Source organism: Adiantum capillus-veneris, chromosome 14 (genome assembly GCF_014529385.1).
Source record: "Adiantum capillus-veneris isolate H3 chromosome 14, ASM1452938v2, whole genome shotgun sequence".
Classification (NCBI taxonomy): domain Eukaryota; kingdom Viridiplantae; phylum Streptophyta; class Polypodiopsida; order Polypodiales; family Pteridaceae; genus Adiantum; species Adiantum capillus-veneris.
This window is the reverse complement of record NC_140944.1, coordinates 29,873,038-29,895,551: the sequence shown is the minus strand read 5'-3', so window position 1 is coordinate 29,895,551 and position 22,514 is coordinate 29,873,038. Positions and strand designations below refer to the sequence as shown.

General features: G+C 43.9%; 1 protein-coding gene across 1 annotated transcript in view; it reads left to right on the top strand.

Moving 5' to 3' along the window:
* The first annotated feature begins 1,030 nt into the window (after nt 1–1,030).
* LOC147442152 (U3 ribonucleoprotein (Utp) family protein) overlaps nt 1,031–22,514 on the top strand; it is a 39,726-nt gene continuing 18,242 nt past the window's right edge. The window contains exons 1-4 of the mRNA XM_086528438.1: nt 1,031–1,630; nt 2,177–2,585; nt 2,781–3,259; nt 3,341–3,562. Coding sequence (XP_086384564.1) covers nt 1,286–1,630; nt 2,177–2,585; nt 2,781–3,259; nt 3,341–3,562 — 1,455 coding nt within the window. The 5' untranslated portion in view covers nt 1,031–1,285. The remainder of the gene's footprint in view (nt 1,631–2,176; nt 2,586–2,780; nt 3,260–3,340; nt 3,563–22,514) is intronic.

Sequence of the window (22,514 nt, the reverse complement as noted above, 5' to 3'; positions counted from 1 at the left end):
GAGAGAGAGAGAGAGGAGAGAGAGAGAGAGAGAGAGAGAGAGAGAGAAAGAGAGTTAGAGGGCCCTCACGCCAAGGGCTCAACACGTGTGTGTGTGTGTGTGTGACACACACACACATAGAGAGAGAGAGAGAGAGAGAGAGAGAGAGAGAGAGAGAGAGAGAGATTAAGTATGACAAGTACGTGGATACACAAGGGTTCGATCATGCAGCGAAATGTATAGGGGTTCAACGTCTCAATCATGGAGTAATACAAAGAGGCACAAGGCTGGGCATTGGCAAATAGAAAGAAGAGGAGGCAAAAGCACAAAACTAACAGAGTTGGGCATTGAGCAACGTAGAAAGAAGAGGAGGCAAAGCACAAACATGTATAGGACTGGCCACCGGGTAGCATAGAAAGGGGAGATGAAGGGAGGAGGCAAAAGACAAGGTGTTGACGAGTGAGCAACAGAGTTAGAAGAAATCATTTTCACAACCAAACATGAGTCCTTTTTATGGAATTTCCATATGGCTCAAGGCTACGCTGAGGCACACTTTTCTCGAACACTACATAGAAGTGAAGAGGACGATACAAAGAACAAGAAAAGAAAGAAAGAAAGAGAGAGAGAGAGAGAGAGAGAGAGAGAGAGAGAGAGATGGATGCTAAATAAGAGCAAGAGGTTTGAGGGTAAGAGAGACCATGCCGCCGCCAGAGGCCACACCGTTTTACTAGTTAAGGTAAAGGGGCCAATAGGTGGACGGCCCCCAAAGGGAGGCTCTGTCCACCCCGAATATAAAGATAAACTTTGCCCAATATAACAAACGACCTCACCCAACACAGAGACAAAAAAGTGGAGGTCTAATAGTTACATCATTTGAAATAAAATGATGCTATTAGTCAGCACTTCGTTTCAATCCTTGTTGGCTCCTTTTTTTCTCATTTGGCCCCCTTTTTTTTGTTACACACGATTGATAAATCATATTATCTTTTAGCACACACATTTGAAATAAAATACAAAATTTATATCCTCTTAAAGCCCTCGACATTGCGGATCTGATGAGCTTTCCATCGCTGAAAATTGAGCTTGGAGGAGAAAGCTACAGGTGACTCTTACTACTGGCCCCTTTACCCTGCCTACAACTTTGAAATTACCACACACACCCAACCCCCTCGGTGGAGGCAGCACGACGTCTTCCCGAGCCGACCGCTATAATGCAGGGTTTTTTTTAACCCTTGTGGACTTCACTCACTTGGCAGTCGGTCAAGGGGAGTTCCACTAGCTGTGAGCAGCCATTGGATCTCTAGCCATGGCGCGTCTGCAGCAGCCGCATCGCAACGGCCAGCAACACGTGCAGAAAAAAAGTAAGAACTTCCACAAGAAGACTCTCAAGAAAGAGGCGAGTTCAAAGAGAAGAGGACCTCGCCTGCCCTTCAGCTTGCGCAAAGAGCTTCACGTGGAAAATCGACGTCGCCCTCATGGAGATGGTGAAGGCAACGAGGAAGAGGAAGAAGAAGTCTCTCAATTACCCACCTCTGCCTTGCCCTCAGATGTTTATGAGTATGAAGAGAACCAGGCTCCTGAAGACTCGCACAAGAACCGTCGCTTTGATGATGTTGATCGCTTTGAATATGAGCTGCCTTCCGACTTTGAGGTTTTCCTCTACCTCTCTGATATATGCACATACACATTTGCTGCACGTCCCTAATACACATACAAATACATCACATGGTTCATATGTGCATTGGACCACATAACAACTATTAATGCTAGTGCATGTGCAGAATCATCCCTAAGCACTAATTATGCTAGTGCATGGGCAGTCTCACCGTTAGGGAAGCAAGGGTGCCAATTTTGTTGTCACTTTTGCTTGACCAAATGTCCAATTTTCCGTTTCGCAGACAACCTTACTATGGGTTAAAATGCATGTGTACAAGGGGTAGCTGCAGACTACTACCAGTTATTGTTGTGCTCTGTTCACATAAAACCTGCTGGGTTTTGGTTTTTACTAGTGAAATCAAAACTTGTACTTTGGAAAATTGTAAATTATTTCATAGTGTAGTTATCTTTTTCCAAGAAAACCTGTCAAGTCTTGGAATAACCTGCTGGTACTGCACTGCTTTTCTTCAAGTTGTTGAGTTAATTAAAGATTTTCTGGTATAATATTCTGGGCACAAAGGTTTTTATTCTCATGGTGCAGGATGAGGAGATAGATGAAGGTGCTGCAGATGGAGAAGACCCTGGAAGTCGGGGCAAGGGACCCAAGGGGAGAGCATTGCAAATTGACGAAGATGATAGCGATGGGGACATTAGTAGTGTTAGTGATGACCTAGACATGCTTGAGCATGGAGATCGTGATGAGGGGAATGAGGAAGTTAGTAGTGAGATTGATGGTTTGGACACCTTCAAGCATGGACTCCCTGACAAGACTACTAATGATGAAAATGATGAGGATTCTAGTGACAATGAAAGGGAGCAGCTACAAGATGAAGATGGTACCGAGGCAGAGGATGCTAGTGATACTGATGCAAATGATGGGGAGGGGGGAGATGAGAGGCATCAGAAAATGATTGAGGCTGTTTGCATGCCTCGAAAAAGAGAGCCAAAAGGTATATCTTCATTTTTCATTCAAGATATCTCACTAGGACACCTCCTTGGATACAAGTACCTTTAGGCCAGCATGTCCATGTAGCCAAGATTACAGCGATGTATGCTGCACGCCAATGCTCACAATATTGTGTTTTGTGCATGCTGATGCAACAGTAACATTCATGCTAAAATTAATTCAGCCTCTTTTTATGCAGAAAGAAGACCAAAACGTATTGAATTATTGTCAGAAGCATATCCTGAGTCAGAGTTTAACATAAACCCTGCAGCTGATGCTTATAACTTGCAACAGATTACTGTTGAGGATTTGATGGCTCCATTACAAAGCACAACTGGTTTTGGATCGCTTCGCAAGCGGATGCAGCAGTTGGAGAAGAAGGGGGTTCCTGTGGATGCGCCTTTGCCCAAGCCGGTGCAGCAGAGGCTGAGCCGAAAGGCAGGCTATGAGAAAACCAGTGAAGAAATCTCCAAGTGGCAGGATATTGTGAAGAAAAACAGGGAGGCAGCTTCTCTTGTTTTCACTCAGAGACCTGATCTGACAGCCACATCAACTGCTGAGCTTGTATCCAAGTTCGAACCTGTCACTAATCTGGAAAAAGAAGTTGCCTCGCTTCTTCAAGAAAATGGACTTGTAGAAGACACCTCTGAGACAGCCACTACCCTTGGCTTCAACAAGGTTTGGACCATCTTATAATCCTTTGGCTAGATATTTCTGTTTAGCAGTCAATGGGGATTGTAATACTGTGTGTTTTTTTAGCTCACTATGGATGAAGTCAAAGAGCGCCAAGAGAGGTTAGCTAAGATGCGCACTATGCTTTCTTACCATGAAGCAAAATCTAAGAGAATGAAGAAGATAAAGTCAAAGACGTACCATCGCTTGCTTCAAAAGGATCGCAAAGGCAAGGCTGTCCAGGAGGACGAACTTGATCCAGAATCTTTGAAGGAAGCTGCTGTGAAGGCCGAGTTCAAAAGAGTGCAGGTATTTAGTGACAAATAATTTTGAGATAGGTACAGGAACGCCAATTTACAATCCCTAGTTTGTTTTTCCACATGAGAGATTGTTTTGATTATTATTCAATTTTTTTTCATAAGCATATTTATCGAGCAGTGTCCTTGTTTAAATGTTAAATGGTTTCTTTGGGTGTTTGAAATGAACTTTATGCATTGAAGGCTTAGAGGTCCATGCTGTAATTTAATGGGCCCTTGCTGACAGGGATGGCTCATAGGCATTTTTTTTTGGCCTGCCCAAAGGGCAAAGGCTATAGAGATGCCTTCTCTTTTTGTTGACTAAAATAGAAAAAAGTTGAGTTGTATTTTTAAGCATTTTTTGATAGGTTGAAATAAGATAGTGGCACTCATTAAAATGAAGAGTGTGTAATTCTAATGTAGGACATGTCTTGAGTTTTGAAATATGAAATGAATGCTCACTTACCAAGGAAAAGATTTTAGGCTGCCCTTGAAATCATGAAACATTTAAAGCTTTGGAGGTTAAATGATAAAGACTTAGCTATTGGTTGACTCCAAAAAATCCCAAGAGTCACCTTTTCATTTTGAGATGTTCTTTCACCCACCTTTTCATTTTAATTTTAAGAAGTTCTTTCACCCCTTGAAACTTGAGGTGAAAGACTAAAGTTGTCATTTTTGCTAGTTCAAACTTTAAGGAAGGGATCTATCCTTTGAGCCTTAATCTCTAGAGATGTTTTATTTTTATTTTTAGAGATTTTAAAGTTAAGTTTAGAACTCAAGATGTAGAACTTTCAACAGGGCCCACATCAGCTGGAGAATTCGAAGCCAAACCTGCTGCGCCATGGGGCAGTCCCATAGACAATGCCTCTGTGACTCCAGTGGGTGGTCACACACAACAGAGCCCGCCGGATTGTGATTGTAGACCACTGCGGTAGCTCGATGAGCGACAGGCCATTGAAACATGGTGACTCTCCTTGGTTGTTTGCTGTCCCACAAGCGCTCCCAAAATTCTGCCAGGAATTCACCTGTGAGACCTCCTCTTGCCAGTGACCTGTTGCTGCAGGGTGGATGTTACAGAGTGATGGTGGCATCAGTGGGTGACTCCAGTGGGTGGTCACACGCAGCAGAGCCCGCCGGATTGTGATTGTAGACCACTGCGGTAGCTCGATGAGCGACAAGCCACTGAAACATGGCTGTTTGCTGTCCCACAAGCGCTCCCAAAATTCTGCCAGGAATTCACCTGTGAGACCTCCTCTTGCCAGTGACCTGTTGCTGCAGGGTGGATGTTACAGAGTGATGGTGGCATCATGCATGACCAACTGGTAGAGAAATGGCGAAGTGGACAAGAGAAACTGAATGGACTAACTTGAAGAACCTATGAAGCACCGGCCGTGGGGCCCGAAATCCTAAAAGACAGAAGCTTGAACCCTGAAAGGGATTTCTGTAAAATGCGTTGACATGCTGACGTGGTAGATCGTACATATGCTGACGTGGTAGGGCCGTACGGAATTTTCGTGATTTGCGTTGCAGGTGCCACGTGGTAGGTTGTACGGATTTCCGCAAATTTTGCAAATTACGCTGACTGCTTTTGGGAATCTGAAACCGGCCCGTAGGACGGTAGACTTTAGCTCTCACTCGATTCTTTACTTGAAAACTTTACTTGAACTTTATGACACAAAGTAACTTCACGAATAAATTTGTGACTGGAATTAACACTTCAAACAAACCACGGCTTGGCAGCTAGAGTGCTACCAAGCAGACAGTGACACCTTGTAGGCCCCAAAGACTGGCGCCCTTTCAATATTTCTTTATTCTTATAACACTTGGGAGAAAACCTGTAAGTTCCTACGAGCTCTCTCGCTTTTATCGGGCTGAAAATGGTCTACTCTAGCCCGATTTCGGCTGCATAACCGCAGTAGGAGGCTTCATAGACAATCCCCATGCAAAAGGTGACTTCCTCAACGCATACGAGCACTTTCCTAAACCTGACGAGAATCTGCAGCCTGCTGAATTGTCTGTTTTTCGCCCCGAAAATGCACCAGATCACCCGTACAGCGATCCCATCGCTTCCTTGAAGCTCTTGGGGGTAGTAGGGATCAATTAGGGTCAAAACCCTAAACCTGCAAAAATACACAGCAGGCTGTATTTTACTGTTTGGGCTCCGTTTCACGTGCCGGTTGCATCCATAGCAAGCCCTCGTACCCCCGCATTTGTAGGGCTACTTGCCCTTTGAATTGGACGAGATTTCTCGCGTGAAATCTCTCCGAATTCACATGTACTTGCGAGGGATTAGCAATTAGCTAATCCAATACCTAGACAAGAGGCTCTTGCCTCGGTATACGCGCATGAACCCGCACAGCTGTACATACAGATGGAAAGCCCTTGAGCTGGGCATTACGATTCTGTTTTGAAAGGGGGGAGAGGTGTGCGAGAGCGGAATCATCGTGCTACATAGAGCAAGCGAGAAGGCAATCTTTCCATTAAAGCTTTGATCACCTGCATCCACTACTCACACCCATAGTGGTTAAAATCAGCCCCTTCTCTCAATTTGGGCGTCCCCCAATTTGGGTGTCCCCTCTTACTGATGATTCTGGCGAATGGATCTGGAGTCGCCAAGTGTCCACTTAGCCTCTTTTGAGTTATTTCCTAGCACCCACCAACTTATTATGTGTAGCGAGGGCCTAAATGACTTTGAATAGAGCCTAGACACCCTTTTACCGGACGAATTCCAGTGCTAACTGGCCCGACCATCTCGTGGCGACCTGCCCTTCCCGACTGAGGGTGAAACTGTCGGCCGTTTCACACTGGCCACACAATGTCAGGCCATTTGTGACTCCAAAAAGAGGGTCCCAAAAATTAAAGAAAAATCAAGGGAAAGAAACCAGCAACTAAGGTTAGTGGTTGCCATAGCCTCGTGACATACCCTCCTCTTGAAATCGCAAACGTCTTCGATTGCATGTCAAATATACATGCCATAGATGATTTAGTGTGATTAGCACCCTTTTATCATCACATGTGCTTGTTGAACCTGCAAATAATAGTCCATATACCATCATTCCGTGTGGGTGCTCTTGGAAGATCAAAGATACAATCCATAGCAATGCTTTCCCATGGCTTATCTGGAATAGGCAGTGGCTGTAACAACCTTGGTCCCTTTTGCCTGTCAAATTTGACCTTTTGGCAAATCACGCATGCTCGCACAAAGGCATCCACATCTCTCCTCAAAGTAGGCCAATAAAAGAACGTCTCAACCGCTTTCACTGTCGCATCTATACCACGATGCCTTGCATACGGTGGGACATGGCTTTCTACCATATCTTTATGTCGCAATGGCCTAGTGACACATAGTCTACCATGCATGATCATAAAACCGTCCTTGAGGAGGTAGTGCTCATGGCGTTGCCCATCTTGCAACTGTTCAAAGATCCTTGCAAATTCTTCATCAATAGCATACTGTTCCTTCATGTCATCAAGCTCATGATGATAAGGAATTGACACAGCTGAAATTTGTGGCTTTCTTGATAACGCATCAGCCACAACATTCTTCTTGCCTTCCACATGCAGAATCTGAAAGTGGAACATAGAGAGAATGTGTGCCCATCGCATGTGCTTTTCATATAACTTTGAGTGCGTTAAGAAGTATCGCAAGGTCTGATGGCCTGTTTGGACAACAAAATCAGCACCTAATAGGTAGTGCTTCCAACTAGAAAGCTCATGAATCACGGCCAGTAGCTCTTTCTCATAGATTTGCATAGTCTTTTCTTGCCCTTGCAAGATTCTGCTCTCATAAGTTACTACTCGACCATCTTGCATTAACACTACCCCAATACTATTGCCACATGCATCACACTGGACCACAAATGACTTCCTGAGGTCTGGTAAGACAATTATTGGATTCGAAGTCATCTTTTCCTTTAAGAGATTAAAAGCTGAAATCTCTTTTTGTGTTCACTTGAACGTGACCTCTTTCTTTTGCAAAGCATGAAGGGGTGAAGCAATCTCGACAAAGTTCCAGATAAACCTTCAGTAGTAAGAGCATAAACGCAAGAAGCTACAGACATCATGCTTAGTCTTCAAATCTGGCCATGTCGTAATTGCTTCAACCTTGGCAAGATTCATTCAGCCACCATTCTTTGACACTATGTGGCCAAGAAAGTGAATCTCTTCACTTTTCTTAGGATTAACAAGCACCCTATGACTGCGGAGTTGTTCGAAGACATTAGTCAAGTGACGCCTATTGAAACCGGCCTGTAGGGCGGTAGACGTTAGCTTTCACCCGATTCTTTAACACTTGACTTTACAACACAAAGCAATGACTTAAAAGGAACTTGTAACTGAGACTGGAATTACACTTCAAAACAAAAGCACGGCCAGGAAGCTAGAATGCTCCCAAGCAGACAGTGACACCTGTAGGCCCCAAAGGTTGACGACCCTTTTGGTATTTCTTTATTACTCTTCAAGAATGAGGAATAAGCTACAAAACCCAAGTCCTTGAGACGTTCATGTGCATCCAGCTAGATGGCACCTGTGCAGGCAAAATTTTGGTAGCATAACGGCCCCAAAACTTGCCCTGGACAGTTTCCCAAGCTCCGACTTGTTTCCAATAGCATAGACCCCCTGTTTCCTACGCAAAAACAGTAATTACAGCATGGTTTTTCCTCTGTTTTCAGCCCTAAACAGCCTCCGAACTGTCATCTAACAATGGGGCACTGTTCCCAATGCTCCCGGCATCATGACGGCTGCAAAACAGTCCAATTTCAGCGAATCGGCAGCGCTGAAAATGCACGTGTGGTGTGGTGCCTGCTTTGGTGTACCAGTTAGCTACATCCGTTCGTGTTTAGAGAGGCTCTTGCCTCGGCACAGAAGCATAAAACCACACACTTGTACATCAGTCAAATGAAGAGCCCTCTTGTGGGGCATCACATAACTGCACGTAGGGGAGAGAGAGAGCAGTGTGTAGCGTGCAGGGCATCACTCCTAGCACCACACTGTACATGAGGGAAAGAAAGCACTCCATAGCTCTTAACCTGTGAGACAGGTTTTCAATGAAGCATCCCCCCATTATAAATCGAGCGCCCCCTCTTCTGCCCTTGACCTGTAATGCATATGTGAACAAATAGATGCAAAAGAGGAAGATTTCCATGGCTGCCAAAATTTGCCTATCGCTGAAAACGCAACAAAACAGCCCTGTAAACAGCCATTTTCAGCCTTCCAATGCTGAAAATGAGCTCCTTGGTCCTAGGTACAGTCATGGGAAGCTCAAAAATGGAGAGAAATGGCTGAAAATCAGAGTTATCAGCCTCCAAAACTGCTCAAAAAAGTCAGTTACGAGTTTTGCTCTCCCAAACTTGGTAAATTGGCCAAAAAGTGCCACTTGGCACTCATGCATGCAATTTCCCCGCATTGGGCTTCCCGCTTAAAAATCTCTTAACTGGTGCATCAGTTGACTTTACAGCAAAGTAATAAAATGTTCTCCTTGTCATTCTGAAGCTAATGACGTGAACAGATTTCATGGCCCAAAATAGCAGTTCCCTAAATTTTAGGAGATGCTTCCGTTGGGCTCCCACTGGTCTTCTGACCATCTATCCTCATTGGGATCGCATCCAAAAGTGCAATGTGGCCCAACTGTCCAATACTTTCTGTTGGTGATTTCTCCTTGACTTTATGCCTTTATTGAGTTCACTTCCTAGTATCCACCAACTTGCTAAGTGCGATGGGGGACCTACATGATCTTGAACTGAACCTAGACATCCTTTTGCTTTACGAGTTCCAGTGCTGACCAACTTCCCGTCTACGGGTGAAACTACCGTTCATATTGGCCATACAATGTCCGACCATTTGCAACTTCAAAAAGAGGGTCTCAAAAATTAAACAAAAATCATTGGAAAGAAACCAACAACTAAGGTTAGCAGTCGCCAGGTCCTCGTGACATATCCCCCTCTTGAAATCGCAAACGTCCTCGATTGCATATCATAAATACATGCCATTGATGATCTTGTGTTGTTAGCACTCTTTTATCATCGCATGCATCCGCAAGAAAGGTCGTAACACATGGATACAAATGACTTAATGAGACCTTCATACTTTTGTCATTTCCATCTATTGCACTCAATTCATATGTACATATGATGTGCTAGCTCTATCATTATCCCTCCTTTGCACACGTTGGGTTGGGGCATAAGTAGGCTGTAACCCAAAGACCTCAAGGTAAAGCTGCAATACATTTGGTGACTCTGACAGTTCATGCTCTTCCATTCACTTTCCATCCATAGGTGGATAGTTCTTGAACTTCACCACATAGCATCTTGCAACCTGTCCCTTAACTTTTTACCTGTGTAAGAGGCTCTTGCCTCTGCAAATGAGCATAATTCCACAATACTGTGACATACCACCCACGACCAAGTAAGCTCAAATTTCAAGATGATTTACCAATGCGTCAAAGAATCCAAGCAATCGCCTCAGAGAATCGGCGAGCAACGTGCCACCTGGCAGACCCACATCACTCTCACAGGAGATCTAGTGGCCAATCTACCACCATGAGACCTCTCCCTATCTCATCTTGGTTCATACTTGCAAACCCTAAAAACGCAGCAGAAAATCAGCCGTACTTTGACCACTTTTTGGCAGGGTGAACATGCGAAATTTCCTGTCAGTCCTATGAAGAGGAGCCCTCTTCCATAATGCCCTTCCCTTTGTCGGCCATAGTGTAATCCCGCGTTCCGGTACTCTGTGTCTTTACCCAAAACAATCGAGGCTCACTCTTTGAGGAAAAAGTGATCGATGTCCCGGCAACAGAACCTTGAAACTGGCCCGTAGGGCGGTAGACGTTAGCTTTCACCGATTCTTTAACACTCGACTTTACGACACAAAGCAATGACTTAAAAGGAACCTGTAACTGAGACTGGAATTACACTTCAAAACAAAAGCACGGCCAGGAAGCTAGAATGCTCCCAAGCAGACAGTGACACCTGAAGGCCCCAAAGGTTGACGCCCCTTTCGGTATTTCTTTATTACTCTTCAGGAATGAGGAATAAGCTACAAAACCAAGTCCTTGAGATGTTCATGTGCATCCAGCTAGATGGCACCTGTGCAGGCAAAATTTTGGCAGCATAACGGCCCCAAAACTTGCCTTGGAGAGTTTCCCAAGCTCCGACTCGTTTCCAATAGCATGAACCCCATGTTTCCTGCACAAAAACAGTAATTACTGCACGCTGTAATTACTGGTTTTTCCTCTGTTTTCAGCCCTAAACAGCACTCGAACTGTCGTCTAACAGTGGGGCATTGTTCCCAATGCTCCCGACATCATGACGGTTGCAAAACAGTCCAATTTCAACGAATACGCAACATTGAAAATGCACCTGTGTAGTGAGGTTATCACCCTCACCAGTGCCTGCTTTGGTGTAGCAGTTAGCTACACCCATTCTTGTTCAGAGAGGCTCTCGTCTCGGCACAGAAGCATAAAACCACACAACTATACATCAGTCAAATGAAGAGCCCTCTTGTGGGGCTTCACATAATTGCACGGAGAGAGCAGTGTGTAGCGTGCAGGGCATCACTCCTAGCACCACACTGTACATGAGGGAAAGAAAGCACTCCATAGCTCTTAACCTGTGATGACAGGTTCTCAATGAAGCATCCCCCCAGCATAAATTGAGCGCCCCCTCTTTTGCCCTTGACCTGGAATGCATCTGTGAACAAATAGATGCAAAAGGGGAAGATTTCCATGGTTGCCAAAACTTGCGTATCGCTGAAAACGCAACAAAACACCCCTGTAAACACGCATCTGATGCCTTCCAATGCTGAAAATGAGCTCCTTGGTCCTAGGTAAAGTCATCTGAAGCTCAAAAATGGAGAGAAATGGCTGAAAATCAGAGTTATCAGCCTCCAAAACTGCTCAAAAAAGTCAGTTACGAGTTTTGTTCTCCCAGACTTGGTAAATTGGCCAAAAAGTGCCACTTGGCACTCATGCATGCAATTTCCCCGCATTGGGGCTTCCCGCTTAAAAATCTCTTAACTGGTGCATTAGTTGACTTTGCAGCAGCGTAATAAAATGTTTCCCTTGTCGTTCTGAAGCTAATGACGCGAACAGATTTCATGGCCCAAAATAGCAGTTCCTTAAATTTTAGGAGATGCTTCCGTTGGGCTCCCGCTGGTCTTCTGACCATCTCTCGTCATTGGGACCGCATCCAAAAGTGCAATGTGGCCCAACTCTCGAATACTTTTTGTTGGTGATTTCTCCTTGACTTTATGCCTTTATTGAGTTCACTTCCTAGTATCCACCAACTTGCTAAGTGCGACGGGGGGCCCTACATGATCTTGAACTGAGCCTAGACATCCTTTTGCTTTACGAGTTCCAGTGCCGACCAATTTCTCGTCTATGGGTGAAACTACCGTTCATATTGGCCATACAATGTCCGACCATTTGCAACTTCAAAAAAAAGGTCTCAAAAATTAAACAAAAATCATTGGAAAGAAACCAACAACTAAGGTTAGCGCGCCAAGAGCCATCCTTCTTCTGCACTAGAAGCATTGGGAAGCAAAGGGGTGAAGAACTAGGTTGAATCAGCCCTTTCTCTAACAGCTCCTCTACCTCGCCCATAATCTCTTTCTGTTGAGCGGCATTAACCCTGTAGGGAGGCCTATTTGGTGGGATACAACGTGGCATCAAATCCATTACATGATCTTCAGGCCTCTCCGGCGGCAACCGGGACAGTAATGAATAAGAAAAACAGTCACTAAACTCTCGCAAAAATGCTGACCTTTCTTTATCTAACACATATAAATTTGACTGACAATTATCTGAAACATCACGTGTCACGTGACACATCCCAACCCTATGTGCCCGTGGACAAGCTACACCACAGTAGGGTTTAGTCAAGTCAAGTCAAGTTTAGAATAGCAGTGATCTGGCACTTTTGTGAGTCTATTCGTAGACCGTGCATGCCCAGTCACTTAGCATAGATGCATATCCTCCGATTGCACACAGCATGACCATTAGAATTCCCATCAGAATCCATTAGCATCAGTTAGGGGATTTTTCAAGTGACTTTATCCCATTTTTCCTATTTTTGACATTTTTCACTTATTTATTAAGTGACTTTTGTTGGGTAGTCAGTAGGGCAAATTGGGTAAGTTAATATACAAGCAAAACCCAGTTAGCACTCCACAGCAGAAGAGGTAGCAGGAGCACATGCTCAACAGGCACCTTCTTAGCAAGAACCCTCTCCATTCCCTTGGCGAGGCCACTCCCGCAGCACCATCGCCGGCAATTCACTTCTCTCTCCCTAGCGTTCCTCCCATGCCAGAGATCGCCAGCAAGAAGAGAAAGGCCAGCGTTTCTGACTTCAGAAGCTTCAACGTTTTTCAGAAACCCTAAAAACGCAGAAACCCTAAAAAACGCAGAAACCCTAAAAACAGATCAGCGTTTTTGTCCTTAGCATGAACCTCAACGGAAGCAGTCATTTTCAGCCATGAAACCCGCATGAAAACAGTTATTTCCAGCCACCAAGAAGACCACCGAATTCAGCCTTAGAAGATCACAGATTTCAGCCTTAGCCGTCGTCATTGTCGTCGTCGTCATCATCGTCGTCGTCATCGGCATAGTCCCATTGCATCAGTCCATTGCATTCGCATTGTACACCTTTGTGCAATCAAAGTAGACCACTCTCGTCGATGAGAGTGGGGCCTTCGGAGGAGGGTTTTACAACCTCTCGGGTGTCGTATCTCTTCTCTCTCCTTCTCTCAGTCTCATTCACTTGCACGCACAATATCCACTCACTTTGTTCGTGATCATAGCACTCTCCATAAGACGGAAGGCTCTCCCCTTCCCTAAGAACTAAAAGGAACCTTGAGCAATAAAGATCACTAATCTTGAGAAAAAACAACATTCATTCCGCTGTACCTAACATCACGTGTAAAAATCGAGTACGCATAAAGACGATCATAGCCGAAGCATATACAATAGGGATAGACTCCCCTTTAAGCTTTACATCCAGGATGTGAGTTTTGCCCCTATGCTAAAGGGTGATCTTCTTGTTGAAGCTATCCAATACGAAACATCCACGAGATTTCCAACAGCGTATCGCACCCTTCTAGTGGCATGATGTACAATTCCTAAGTGTCCACATATGACTGGATATGCAGATGCAACTTTCCAATGATAGGCGTAACACACTCTGAGTAGCCAGGACATGCCAACCTTGCCTCTGCTGTATACATCATCCCTTCAACTTTGATGCCCAGCTTGATGGCCAACTCTGGTGAGATAAAGTTTGCTTTAGCACCTGGATCAAAGAAGATAAGTGCTATCTTGTCTCTGACTTTACCCCACGCTCTGCATAGCTCACTGGCATTTGAACTTGGCGTATCACCCACCATATGTGGCACTAGACCTGCGGTGGGTTTAGGCTTCTTGCCTTTCTGGTCCTCTTTATCATCCGAATCAACTGGTCTTCTTCTTTGTGGACAATGTGTACCAAAGTGACGAGGCTGCTCACATATGAAACATTTGTTCTTAGCCATTAGAACTTCTTTTCCTCGAACGACTTGCGCACAAAAGGCTTCCTTTTTTGTTTCTTAGCGTGCGCTCCAGACGTTTCGGCTGAGTCCTTGCCTTTATTTGTCTTTTCCGACCCTTGGGACGCTTTAGGAGTCACTTTCACAACGGGCTTCTTTGCTGAATTTTTCTTTTGCTGACCCCCTTTCATGTTGTCTTGAAAGCCACTGTCCTCTCCCTTCAACAAGGCAAGACCAGTGTTGGCAACTTCCAAAAGCTAAGTGTAACTATGTCAGACTCTATAAATAATTAATTTATTTACGAGAAAAGAATTATCTAATTAGTTGTGTGCACATCAGAATAGTTCTAGCAGTTCTGGGGCCTTAAGTGCGCCCAAGTTTGGGCCAGTGCACCTCAAGGAGACTCTAGCAGAAAAATACCCTGAAGACCTAGTGATTGGAAAATTAGTTCTTCAATGAAGGGGTAAGCACTAGCCTCAGGTTTCAGGCTCAAAAAAATATGCACGCTAGTGCAAGCACAGGAATGAGACGGGGTCCTTAGAATAATAACCCTAAGGCCTGAATTATTTTACGGCCTTAGGATAAGTCAATTAAAGTATTTTTAAATTGTTTATGCCGGACCAAATGATCGGACAAGTGCGAACAGGTAATGCCAGAGCAGTGCTCGTACGGCATTGCGCTGGGGAGCAAGCAACATTTTCATTGGTTGCATCTATGTGTGCAGTTGTGGTTCAATTTGCACATTTCATTAATAGTTTGTGAACTTTTAAAAGTGAAAGTTGAAGGGTTTTTAAGTTATTAAGTAAGTGTGCCAACTATCCTCTCACTCTCATTCTCACCCTCTCTCTCTTCATAGCGCCCCCTCTTCTTGCTGGCTTGATAAGAGGCCCCCCGTCCCCACTTCTCAGGTTGGCAGTGCTCCTACCTCTCCTATTGTGAGTATGCTCTACGCATTGGAGCTCTCTATGGAAGCTTGAGAGCAGCCCTTGCGACATATGTGGTGGCCTTGTGCTCCCATTGTCTAGAACAAGGGTTCTCATAGCCATAGCCAGCTTTTGGTGAAGTTTCATCGCGAGAAGTTGCAGCGGGAACTCTCTTCGTAGAGTGTGATGGCTGTAAAATTCTCTGTTTTCAGCTTATAATCATCTCTTTTAGGGTGAATTTCAGCAAAATACACATAGAATCTAGTTCTTCTCTACCTACATTACGCATACACAAAGTTTGGTGCGATTCCATCGTGAAAAAGGTCTCTATTTCGGCTTTGGAAGGTGCTCAGGTAACATTTTCAGGTTATGTGCAGAAATTTACAGCAAGCATGTGTGCGTGCGTTTTGCGTGTTTCTCCCTTGTTTTTGTTGCAGGAATGATTATGCAAATAGGGACATAGTTAGCGGAAGGTAGACTCTCATTTTCGAGAGCTTCCGTTGAGTTTTGGTGGAAGATAGACTCTCGTTTTGGAGAGCTTCCCAAAATCTCATAGTAGAGGGAAAATCCTCGCAGTATTCAGAGAGTAGCTTTCGCACTCTCTCAGTTAGAAGCAGAAAAGAAAGAATAGAGGACGGGCTATTACTCCGCTCTTGTGTTTGTAAAGATTCTCCCTTAGTAATAAAGATAACTTCTTTATGGGGGGGGACCAGCCCATCTTCTGGTCCCCAATGAAGTGTCAAGCTTTCTCTCTCTCTCTCTCTCTCTCTCTAATTCTCTTGAGTATTTGAAGTACAATTAAAAGTCAGTTTACGCTTCCGTATTTTTGTAACAATGGTATCAGAGCAAGGTCATCTCTCTCTTCCTTAAGGAATTGACGACTCTTGGCAGACTGCAGAAAAGGGAGGACGCGAGATAGAGTTCTCTCTCCTTCAACAACAGGTGGTAGAGTTGCAAAAAGCTCTCTCCCATCCAGAAGTCCAAAAGATTCTCCATACTCTTGAGAAAGGGAAGAAGAAAGTGCCGATGGGGTTGGGAGAAATCCCGCAGAACCCAAAGGCGTCAGAACCAAGGAAAGATCCTTTAATTGGAACCTCCCGCGGCAGAGGAAACCTCCAGAACGTCATGTGCGGTTTAATCCAAAGGTTCAAGAGCAAGATTCCCCTGATTCTCCTCAGTTTTCTTTCATGAAGGATTTGGATGACGTCGCTCCAGAGGACATGTTTCTGGACGATCCGTTGCAGCAAGAAGTGCATTTAAGGGAAAGGACTCCTGTACTCAAGGAGTCTAAGCATAGAAAGAAAGAGCACCATAAGAAGAAGCACCACAGGCAAAAAACATTCAAGTCCGGAGACAAAGATGTGAAATTCGACACCTACAATGGACGGCGTGATAATGACAAAGCTTTGGCTTTCATCCGCCAATTTGAAGTTGCATTTGCAGAAGGGAATTTTAAAGAAAGATCCAAGCTTCGCCATGTCAGTATGTACTTGAAAGGCACCGCTAGCAGTTGGTGGTTAACCCTTATCTTGGAAGATCGCAAAACCCAAGATTGGACTACTTTCAAGGAGGAGTTCTACGCACAATTCCTTCCTCCAGACTTTGAGGAAGAGGTAAAGAAAGAATGGGATCGACTTTCACAGTCAGAGAACGAAACTGTTCCACGCTATGTGGATAGGTTTTGGGACGTTCTCTTGAAAGTCACTCCATTCAAGAAGATTGACGATTCGGAGAAGATGCGCAAGTTTGAAGCAGGATTGCATGAAGCCTTGCAAAAGGCCATGAAGCTTTACCCTCGGGGTAACTTGCAGATACTTATGGAATCAGCTCGCATAGCTGATGGAATACATGACAAGGGTACTCCCAGGAAGATGGAGCAAAGCACTTACCATGCCAAGCAGAAGGTTCTCCATGAGCAGCCTACCTCTACTTTTTCTTCTCAAAAGAAGAAAAGAACCGCCACCGAAGCAGAAGGAAAGCCAAATCAGCCTAAGAAAGGGAGATATCTCTCTCCTGCTGAATTGGGAACCTACATTAGTGAAGGAAGATGCTTCAAGTGTGGACAAGTTGGTCATATGAAGGGCGATTGTCCTACCAAAACTCCGCAACCATCCTCTTCCAATGCAGTCCCAGATGTACAGGGAAATACAACCAAGGATGGAAAAGAAAGAGCTCTTCTTAAAGCATGGGTTAGCATCAAGAACCAACGCGCTCTTATTCTGTTTGACCCTGGCAGTACAGACAACTTCATCTCTACTAAGTTAGCCGATGATCTGAATTTACAGCCCAACCGTTTTGGAGTTTCTATTCAAGCACAATCTGCTTTCAAAGGGCAGAACTCTAACTCTACTCCAATCATAGGGAAGCTGAATTTAAAGGTCGACAACTACAAAGATCAAGAGTCTTTCTTACTAGCCTCACTTGAAGGGTGTGATGTTATCTTGGGAATGCCTTGGCACTACAAGATGCATCCCATTCCTGACTATGTGTAGAAAACTTTATCCTTTGATCATAAAGGAAAGGAATATCTTGTACTTGCAGATGCAGGTGATTGGCGTATCCTTATCGCCAATCACATTGCCATCAAGAAAGTAATGAAAAAGTGTGTTTCAGCGTACTTGATTTTTGCAAAAGAGAGAGATGTGTCTGCTTCACAACTTTCTTCCTCTTTAGAGCAAAAAAAGACTTAAGTTATTAGAAAGTTTTAAAGACTGTTTTGCAGATGAACTACTAAATGAACTTCCATCTCCTCGACCTGAGGATCATACCATTGATTTGATCCCAGGAAGTTCTCCTCCAAATCAGTCCCCTTATCGAGTTAGTCTAATGCAGCAAGAGGAAATTCTCAAGTAGGTTAACGAACTTTTGGAGAAGGGCTTAATAAGGCCTAGTACTTTTCCATATTGTTCACCTGTCTTGCTAGTACAGAAAAAGGATGGCACATTCCGCATGTGCATAGACTATAGATCTCTAAATAAGATCACCATCAAGAATCGATTTCCAATCCCTCGGATTGATGACATTCTTGATAAGTTACAAGGAGCAAGTGTCTTTAGTCGTATAGACTTGAAGAGCGGTTATCATCAAATCCGCATAGCTCCTCAAGATGTGCATAAGACTTCATTTAGAACAACCTTCGGGTTCTATGAATTCTTAGTGATGCCTTTTGGACTCACTAATGCACCAGCCACATTCAACAGAATGATGGATAGAATCTTTGTCTCATATAGAAGCTTTACAGGCGTTTTTTTGATGACGTCTTAATCTTCTCAGAGACGGAAGACGAACACTATAAGCATCTCCCATTAGTGTTTAAAGAACGCAAATACAAATTATTTGTGAATGCTAAGAAGAGTGAGTTCTTTCTAAAAGAAATCCACTGTTTGGGCCATATAGTATCTCACAACGAGGTGAGAATGGACCTTGATAAGATTCAAGCAGTTGTAGAATGGCTTACGCAAACTATAGTACATGATGTACGAAGTTTCCTCGGCCTCTGTTCCTATTATCGGCGTTTCATTCGAGCCTTTGCCGCTATAGCAGGTCCCCTCCATGACCTGACAAAGAAGCGGATTCCATTCCATTGGGGGTCTAGACAACAATAAGCTTTTGAAAAGCTTAAGTATCTACTCAGTCACGGACCTGTTCTCACCGTCCCTGATCTTCGCAAACCTTTCGAGGTATACTGCGATGCATTTGGAGATTCTGTTGGAGCAGTTTTGAACCAAGAGGGTCACGCCATAGCCTACGAAAGTCGGCGCCTTAAAGATGCAGAGTTGCATGTATCCATATACGAGAAAGAGCTAATGGCAGTAATTCATGCTCTTTCCATTTGGAAACACTATCTGTTAGGAGTTGATTTTATTATCACGACAGATCATCAAAGTCTGTGTGAGAAAGTTATCAGAAAAGCAGATGAGATGGGCCAACTTTCTTTCAATGTTCCATTTTCAGATTTTTTACACACTTCTGGACCAAAGAATGCAGTTGCAGATGCTTTCTCCAGGCGTCCAAAGATCAATGCACTAACAACAATTTATCATGAGGAACTAGAATATCTCAATGAGATGTATCTTCAAGATCCAAACTTAGCTACAATTTGGGTAGATCTTCAAGCTGGTCACTCAAGGCCACCTTATTCCATTAGGGATAATACGCTCTATCGTCAACAAGCAATATGCATAGCTCAGCCCTTACAACAGAAGGTGATGGATGAAGCACATAATTCTCCTTATGCCAGGCATCGGGGAATTGCTGCCACCACTAGTGCCCTCGAAAGGTATTTCTTTTGGCCAACACTCCGTGCGGACATTGAAAAACATGTATGTGAGTGTTTAGTCTGCCAAAAAGTAAAATATGACAGACATAAAGTTTATGGCAAGCTTCAGCCACTCCCTGTGCCTAACACGCCATGGGAAAGTATTGCCATGGATTTTATTATGGATCTTCCTAGATCCAAGAATGAAAATGATGCAATCTGGACTATAGTAGACAGATTCAGTAAGTAAGCACATTTCCTTCCAGTAAAGAAGACGATCAAAGCTGATCACATGGCTAGAATATTTCTAGCTCAGATTTTTAAACACCATGGATTGCCAAAGACTATTGTCAGCGATAGAGATCCCCACATAACTAGTCTATTATGGCAGGTATTGTTCGAAAACTTGGGAACTAAGCTTGATTTTTCATCAGCTTATCATCCTCAAACAGATGGTCAAAGCGAAATCGCTAATGCCACTGTTTTAGACCTCAAGTGCTATGTTTCGGAACGACAATCCGATTGGGAACAATACTTATCGATAGTTGAGTTTGCGTATAATAATACCATCCATTCCTCAACTGGTAAAGCTCCCTTCGAAATTATTTATGGGAAGCCACTCTTACTTTCTATTGTGGTTATTAAAGAAAACATCTTCGCCGCAGATGAGTTCGTGCGTAATATTGATATTGTTTATCAACAAGTAAAGCAAGCGATTCTTCGTACTCAAGAGCAACAGAAGAGAAAAGCTGACAAGCACAGAAGGAATCTCAATCTTGAAAAAGGACATATCTGCTTCGATTTGAGAAAGCTAGATTGAAAAAGCGGGTCAGAAAAAGGGAAAGTTGTAAAACTTTCCCATAGATTTTACGGCCCTTTCAAAATTACAGATAAAGTCAATGATGTGACTTTTAGATAGGATTTGCCTACTCATTGGCGCATCCATAGTGCTTTTCATGTCAGTCTCCTCCGGCCATATGTTGGACCTCCTCCAGTGGCGCCAGTACAAGAAGATCCTCCAGAAGTCGAAGAGACTGAGGAAATCCTTCAACCTGAACAGATAATACACCACTTTGAGAGACAACTAAAGTCGGGGAGCCTACATCGAAAGTATTTAGTCAAGTTTAAGAATTATACCCCTTTAGAAGCAAAATGGATGACTGAGTCCACTCTCAAGGACTACCCAGACATCTTGCACAGTTATGTTGACGCTCTACAATTGAGGTCAACTGTTTAGAACCAAGAGGGATGTAACTATGTTAGACTTTGTAAATAATTAAAAAAGAATTATCTAATTAGTTGTATGCACATCAGAATAGTTCTAGCAGTTCTGGGGCCTCAGGTGCGCCCAAGTTTGGGCCAGTGCACCTCAGGGAGACTCTAGCAGAAAAATACCCTGAAGACCTAGTGATTGGGAAATCGGTTCTTCAATGAAGGGGTAAGCGGTAGCCTCAGATTTCAGGCTCAAAAAAAATACGCGCGCTAGTGCAAGTACAGGGTTGAGATGGGGTCCTTAGAATAATAACTCTTAAGGCCTGAATTATTTTACGGCCTTAGGATAAGTCAATTAAAGTATTTTTAAATTGTTTATGCCGGACCAAATGACCGGACAAGTGCGAACATGTAATGCCAGAGCAGTGCTCATACAGCATTGCGTTGGGGAGCAGGTAACATTTTCATTGGTTGCATCTATGTGTGCAGTTGTGGTTCAATTTGCACATTTCATTAATAGTTTGTGAACTTTTAAAAGTGAAAGTTCAAGGGTTTTTAAGTTATTAAGTAAGTGTGCCAAGTACCAATGCAAACTATCCTCTCACTCTCATTCTCACCCTCACTCTCTTCCTAGCGCCCCCTCTTCTTGCTGGCTTTGATAAGAGGCCCCCCGCCCCCACTTCTCAGGTTGGCAGTGCTCCTACCTCTCCTATTGTGAGTATGCTCTACGCATTGGAGCTCTCCATGGAAGCTTGAGAGTAGCCCTTGTGACATATGTGGTGGCCTTGTGCTCCCATTGTTTAGAACAAGGGTTCTCATAGCCATAGCCAGCTTTTGGTGAAGTTTCATCGCGAGAAGTTGCAGCGGGCACTCTCTTTATAGAGTGTGGTGGCTGTAAATTCTCTGTTTTCAGCCCCTAATCATCTCTTTTAGGGTGAATTTCAGCAAAATACACATAGAATCTAGTTCTTCTCTACCTACACTACGCATACACAAAGTTTGGTGTGATTCCATCGCGGAAAAGGTCTCTATTTTGGCTTTGGAAGGTGCTTAGGTAACATTTTCAGGTTATGTGCAGAAAATTACAGCAAGCATGTGCTCGTGCATTTTGCGTGTTTCTCCCTTGTTTTTGTTGTAGGAATGATTATGTAAATAGGGACACAGTTAGCGGAAGATAGACTCGTTTTCGAGAGCTTCCCAAAATCTCATAGTAGAGGGAAAATCCTCGCGGTATTCAGAGAGTAGCTTTCGCACTCTCTCAGTCAGAAGCAGAAAAGAAAGAATAGAGGACGGGCTATTGCCCCGTTCTTGTGCTTGTAAAGATTCTCCCTTAGTAATAAAGATAATCTCTTTATGGGGGGGGGACCAACCCATCTTCTGGTCCCCAATGAAGTGTCAAGCTTTCTCTCCCTCTCTCTCTCTCTCTCTCTCTCTCTCTCTCTCTCTCTCTCTCTCTAATTCTCTTGAGTATTTGAAGTACAATTAAAAGTCAGTTTACGCTTTCTGTGACACTAAGTGAGGGTAAGCCACTTTGTTCTTTGTACAGTAATCTCGAAGCCCTTTGGGTAGCCCACAACAATACTTCTCAATCTGTTGTGTCAGTGGCACAAACCTATAGGAGGTTTTTGAGAGCAACGCTTTACAAAACCTCCGATTGTATTCTGGACACCTGTAGGCTCTTCTTGCAAGTAGCCGCAGTGAGTTGGTGCCAATTTGTCATGCCATCGGCTTCAAATTCATTTGACAGCTACGCAGATGCAAACAGTTGCTTGGAGTATACCCATGGGGCGGGTGCCTGTCCTTGCATCAACAATGTCGTCCACCATGTAAGCGCATTGCCTTTCATGAAAGTGGTAGCTTTCCTAACCTTGGAGGCCTCTGTAAAATCCCCCCCTGCATAAGCTGTATCAAACTGCTGGAGGAAAGTAAGAGCATTTGCCTTATCCTCAAAGCCGCTGAAAGTTTCAAACTTGCACCACCTTCTTTGTAGGCTTTTGGCTTTTCGAGTGCTCCCAAATTGTCATAGGGAATTGTCTGCAACATGATCACTGTAATAG